The 6,031-nt window shown below is 44.9% G+C and overlaps 1 protein-coding gene across 1 annotated transcript in view; it reads left to right on the top strand.

The window, feature by feature from the left end:
- The first annotated feature begins 5,309 nt into the window (after positions 1 to 5,309).
- The window catches only part of HHLA1 (HHLA1 neighbor of OC90), a 33,411-nt gene continuing 32,689 nt past the window's right edge, over positions 5,310 to 6,031 (top strand). Inside the window, exon 1 of the mRNA XM_081817143.1 lies at positions 5,310 to 5,388. Coding sequence (XP_081673269.1) covers positions 5,310 to 5,388 — 79 coding nt within the window. The remainder of the gene's footprint in view (positions 5,389 to 6,031) is intronic.

Genomic DNA, 6,031 nt, shown 5'->3' with positions numbered 1-6,031 from the left:
CTCCTGGGCCTTAGAGCCGACTTCCTGCCCAAGTGTGAAGCCAGCTGCACTCAGCAGTTTAAGGACCTTGGGCAAGTTGTCTTGCACCCCCAAGCCTCTGGGTCCTCCGCAGAAGAGGGAGCTGATCCTTGTGTGGAAGATTGCCGAGTGAATGGATCATAAGATACTGAGAACCATGAGGCTCTCCCTGTGGCTGACCCAAATGAGGTGGGACTTCTGTGTGAGTTTTTACCTCGCCATGGAACATGGCATTTATTCTGTATCTGATTGGACATCTTTTGGCTGCAAAGTACAGTGGGGAAGGTAGGTTTACTTGGCCGGCCAAACAAACCCTGGTGGATCTGTGATCTTTGTTAATTGGAAGCAACACAATGTTTAATTAAGGCTCCAGCAGGTTTGTTCCCTCCATTCACATTTCGAGCTCCAGGGCTAGTGCCAATAAAATGCAGACATATTATAAATTCACTTGACAAGACTCTTGGGCAGATTCTTGGCTCAGGCATAACAGCATTTCTCATCCCTACTCCCAGGAGCGTGACTGGATTTCTAACCCCTTCCGCCCACCAAAACACTTTGAAATGATCAATTCTGTTTGTTTACAACATCAAGCCTTTCGTGGCACTTAGGGGTGGTATTTAGAAGGGGAAGGTGGTAGAGTGGAACATGGTGAAAAACGAAACACACTTTCTTTCATGTCTGAGAGACTTTGGTTCAAAAGAGTGCTCCCACTTAGGAGTCGTCGGACCACAAGCAGGGGATTCCACCTCTGATCCCTGGGTCCTGCTCTCATATGATGGGAATATCATTGTCTTTCCCAAGAGATGCTTGAGAAGGTAAAATACCAGACATGATGCCCCAGAATTGAGGTTCCATAAGTTACACTGTTGGAGAGGAAACAAATGTTTTCTCTACCCTCTAGGTTCATGGACTGGGGCCATGCAAATTGAACTGACAAATGACATATTAACAAGAGAAAAGGTTTATGTCATATGCATATTATGGGCCTCCCAGAAATGAAATGAAAAGATCTGGTCAGGCCCTGAGGCTTACCTATCATTTTAACAAAAGAATGATAAATTTGTGGGGAAGTGACAAGGAGAGGAAAAGGGTTTTGAGCTCCCAGGGTCCTAAATTGTGGGAAGGTAAAGATCTGGGGAAACAAATGGAAGATAGGGATTATTTTGGTGGAAGATAGGGATTATTTTGTTGTAAGATAGGGTTTGTGTGTGCAGGCCCCCTTTGGTGTGACTTTCCAGGGAGAGGGGATTTATAACAGTCCTCATTGTCAGAAGTTTCTGGTCTTGGGGCACCTGGGTGGCTCAGGCAGTTAAGCATCTGCCTTTGGCTCAGGTCATGATCTCAGGGTCCTGGGATCGAGCCCCATGTAGGGCACCCTGCTCAGCGGGGAGCCTGCTTCTCCCTCTCCCTCTCCTGCTCCCCCTGCTTGAACGTTTCTCACCCTCTTTCTCTCTCAAATAAAAAAATAAAATCTTAAAGAAAAATTCTTGCCTTAATCAGATAAGAGAAGCTCTGGGAAGGCTTGTTTCTGCATCTGTTCATTCTCATTGGCCTTCGGTAGCATATTCGGGGGCAGCATATTCTGATCCTTGTCAGCACATTAGTATTGTTGTCAAATTGTCATACGACTAGCTTTTCTGCCAATGTCACTGAAGAAAACAATGATTCTTGAATAATTATCCAATAAGAGCCACGGGGAATGCACTGAAATGATAACTTAGTTTGAGGGTAAATTTTTGGACATCTGATCCAGTCTTTGTAAGATATAACTTTAAGGACTGTATTTCTTTTTTTTTTAAAGATTTTATTTATTTATTTGAGACAGAGAGAATGAGAGAGACAGAGAGCCTGAGAGGGGGGAGGGGCAGAGGGAGAAGCAGACTCCCCGCCGAGCAGGGAGTCCGATGCGGGACTCTATCCTGGGACTCCAGGATCATGACCTGAGCCGAAGGCAGTCGCCCAACCGACTGAGCCACCCAGGCGCCCTTAAGGACTCTATTTCTGTCGGAATGAGGAATCCAGTCTGTCTTGCTTGCTACTGGAGTGCCAATGTCTTTTAAGTACCACGACTTTTACTGGTTAAACATATACATGGCATTTGTTCTGTGGCAGACACTGTTTACTATGTTTTAGTCCTCAGGATAGTGTTGGGTAGAAACTGAGGCACAGAGAGGCTCAGTGACTTGCACGGCTATCGAAAGGCAGGGCCAGGAAGCAAACCCAGGCAGTCGGGCTCCAGGGTCGTGCTGGTGATGCCCTGCACTCCACAACTGTTTTTGAGTGAATGAAGGTCAAGTGCCTTAATCCAGACAGCACCAGTCAATGGCCAACTCAAGATTAAAATCAAGTGTCTCTGACTTAACCCCAGACCCTCCCCCTGCCCTAGAGAGGCCCACGGTGGCCTAGCTCCCCCGGGGGCGTCAAGAGAGGCCTGACCTCCTTAGTTGGACTGAAAGGCAAAATCCAGCCAGTTCTGCTTGTGTAAGCTGCGGGGTGGACAGAGCCTCCCCGGCCCCACGAACCACTGTATGCGACCTACATCTCTCTCCATCTTCTCACTGCTCTTTCTGGGGTCCAATGGGGCTAAAAGCAAAAGGCAACAATGTGGAAATGCTAGAACAAGGAGAGAGAGCTATCTGAAGGCTAGAGGGTGTGACACTCACAGTTCTCAGCTCACGTGTTCAATCCACAAATTCTGTTTAGTGCAGCAGAGACCTCCCTGAGTAATACTCCTGGCTCAGTGCCACATCCAGCCTGCGGTAAAAGCAAGTTCTCTTTAATAAAACTCTCCCACTTTCCAAACTAGGGTAGTTCCAAATACCACCTGAGATATATGAAAAAAATTATCCATTGTTTATCTCAAATTCAAATGTAACTAGGTGTCCTGTATTTTCATTTGCTTGATTTGGAAAACCCACTCCAAACACATAGCTTATTGAGCCAATTGAGCTGATTGAGCTGATTGAGCCAGTTTTGGCCAATGGTCAAAAATAAAAAACTAGGGCGCCTGGGTGGCTCAGTTGGTTAAGCTACTGCCTTCGGCTCAGGTCATGATCCTGGAGTCCCGGGATCGAGTCCCGCATCGGGCTCCCTGCTCAGCAGGGAGTCTGCTTCTCCCTCTGACCCTCCTCCCTCTCATGCTCTCTGTCTCTCATTGTCTCTCTCACAAATAAATAAAATCTTAAAAAAATAAAAATAAAAAACTAGACAGAAGGAAAAAGACATTTTTCTCCAAGAAAAAAAAAATCAATAAAAAATGCATTCTTAAGGTAACAAATATTAGCGTGTTTATTCGTCGTAAATGGAAGACAGTGGTTAACACAGTGAAGCAGGAGTCAAAAAAGAGAAATGTATCCATTATATAGATACAGATAATTATTTTTCAACTATATATTTGTACCTGTTCACACCTCTGCTATGATGTGGGGCCCCAGGATGGAGATGGAGGAGTGGGAGAGGGAGGAAGAGAAAAGAGAAAAAGACAAGAGAACGAAAAAGGAATTAAGATTCCTAAGTATCTACCCTAGTCCAGAGATTGCGCTAAGGGCCATATTTCTTGATCTCGTTTAATCTTCATGAAATATCTTCAAGGTGGCTATGACTGTCCATTTTACACACAAGGCTCAGAAAGGTGAGGTGATGTTTCCATGGCAGTTGAGGTGCCAGAGGAAAGAATCCTCACGTAGTTTGCCATGTTGCCTGCCCACCTCACCCCCGTACCCTTTTGTTGGAGAGTGTGCTAAGTCCTGGACTCAGCAGCCTGTCTGTCTGTCTCTCTCTCTCATCCCCATTGTAAATCTCGCTATGGAGAATATAGCTCAGTTGGCCTTGAGTGTGAATTAATCGCTCGTGTGTCCATCTCCTCTTAAGTTATAGATCAGCCTGAGGAAAGGGGCATGTCTGATCTGTCCCTGTGTCACCAGCCAGCACACAATGACTGGTATACGTTTTGAACACCTACTATGTGCCTGACACTGGGTAAAATGCTTTGGACTCATTAGCTTAAATCCTCACAAAGACCCAGTGAGCTAGGTTTCTTATCCCCATTTTGCAGATGAGGAAAGCAGATTCAGAGAGTAAACATATTTATGAGAGTAAGAGGACTACAAGAAAGCCCTAATCTCTCGCCCCCTGGTAAGGACTCTCTCTGTCCAGGGTGGCATTTAGAAGAAATGCCATTCTAGTATCTACCCATAATTCAAAAGCAATTTAAATGTTTACGAGGATATTTCAAGAAAATTCCAAAGGTGGTTCCATCCTAAACGGACAGCAGAACTTCTTCAAATACATTTTGCTACAAAGATGCTCAGTTCCTGGGACATTTTCCCAACCCCAGGGCACTTTCTCTTGACTTTTCTCCTTCTCTCCAAGGTCTATTCCATTCTCTACCAATGGCAAATTTCTGCTCTCTTCGAAGCAAGTCTGTGCAGTCCGTATATTAAATGGGCATTACATAAATATCTACGCATGCAGATATTGTAATTACTAAGTGATAACCTCACTTGCATTGGGCAGCATTCTGTGTGGTGTCTGGTACACAGAAAGCACTCAATAACTTTTCACCATTATTATTATTAGTCTCAGCTTTGCAGCTTGAACTATCATGCTGATTCTGTATAGCAAATGCCTGGCACACAGTGCTGAAGACAAGGAAGGAATGTGAACACTCCCATGCATTCGTATATTATTTTCCTATTTATAAGCAGCAGTGATGCTGTATTTAGAGGGTATTTCCCAGCTAAACAGCCAGAAAACCCATGGAAGAGACATTGATTGTTTGTGACTATGCATGCATCCCCCTCCCAGATTCTCATATTTCTGCAGTTATGCAGGGCCATGGGAGTAATTCTGGTATGAGCTATAAATAAAAGTGAGCATGGCACTTCCTGCCAGAGCATATGAGTTGGTGCATAATCCTCCAGCTCTGTCCCTTCAACAACCATAATGAACCAATGACTAAGGAGCCCACAGGGACCAGACAGAGAACTACAAGGCAGTGAAGTTCCATTAATCTGGTCCCTGAGTGACTGTGTGGAGCAGAGTTCCCCATCAATTTGCAGCAAGTATTGATATAAACAAGAAATCAACTTCTGTTGTTGAATTAAGCCAATGAGATGATGGAGTTAATTTGTTACCTCAGCATAACCTAACCTATCCTAACTATTGAAAGCCTTCTACAGATTGTATTTCTAATGACTCAAGGATATTCTGCATCCATGTGCCTAGTAATATAACCTGTTTCCTCCAAGGGCTTGTTTGCTTCCTTCCAGGTGGGCCAGAGTTTCACAGACATGCCAGGCTTCCTGGTACCCTGTCCTCCAGTGAGGCTATGCGTGGGTCTTACATGTGTCCTGTCCCTTTGGAACACAGGTAGGTCCACTCAGATTTCAAAAAGTGCCTGTTCTATATGATGAGTTTGGGTTTTCATTAGGCTTTGGAGAATGGCAGCAGCCAATGTCTCAGGCCAGAATCCTAAATGACTTTGATCAAAATGGCAATGATGAATTCCCCATTTCTGGTTTTATCCTCTGACTTTGTGAACTTGAGTCCCATTTCTGCAGCAGAATTATATTCACATCCACTGTTACAATGCTTGTCCAAACCTCTGTCTTCTCTTTTCTGGGCCACTAAGAGAGCTTTCAAAATCAGCCCCTGCTTCTCCTCTTGCCTCTCCATGACCTATTCTCCCCTCACCAGCCTGGGTGATCTCCCAGGCTTCTCCCTCATTCCACCTACCCCAAATTATGCAGTGACTTCCTACTTCTCTTTGGATACTATCCCAAGTCCTTCACATGCTATACAAGACCCTGTCCACCTTGCCATCACCATTTCCTACAATACCCTGCCTCCTCGATTCTTTGTGCTGTATCACTGTTGGCCTTTGCTCAGTTCTTTAAAGTAATAATTATGCCCACCTCAGCCCCTGGACACATACTCTCATCTACACTCTGAATACCCCCTCAGCCAGTTACACCCTATTCAAATACTGTTCATGTTCCAGATCTCAGCCACA

The sequence above is a fragment of the Leptonychotes weddellii genome, chromosome 4 (assembly GCF_054177405.1).
Source record: "Leptonychotes weddellii isolate Sample4059 chromosome 4, ASM5417740v2, whole genome shotgun sequence".
Taxonomy (NCBI): Eukaryota; Metazoa; Chordata; class Mammalia; order Carnivora; family Phocidae; genus Leptonychotes; species Leptonychotes weddellii.
This window is presented reverse-complemented; position numbering and strand designations above follow the sequence as displayed.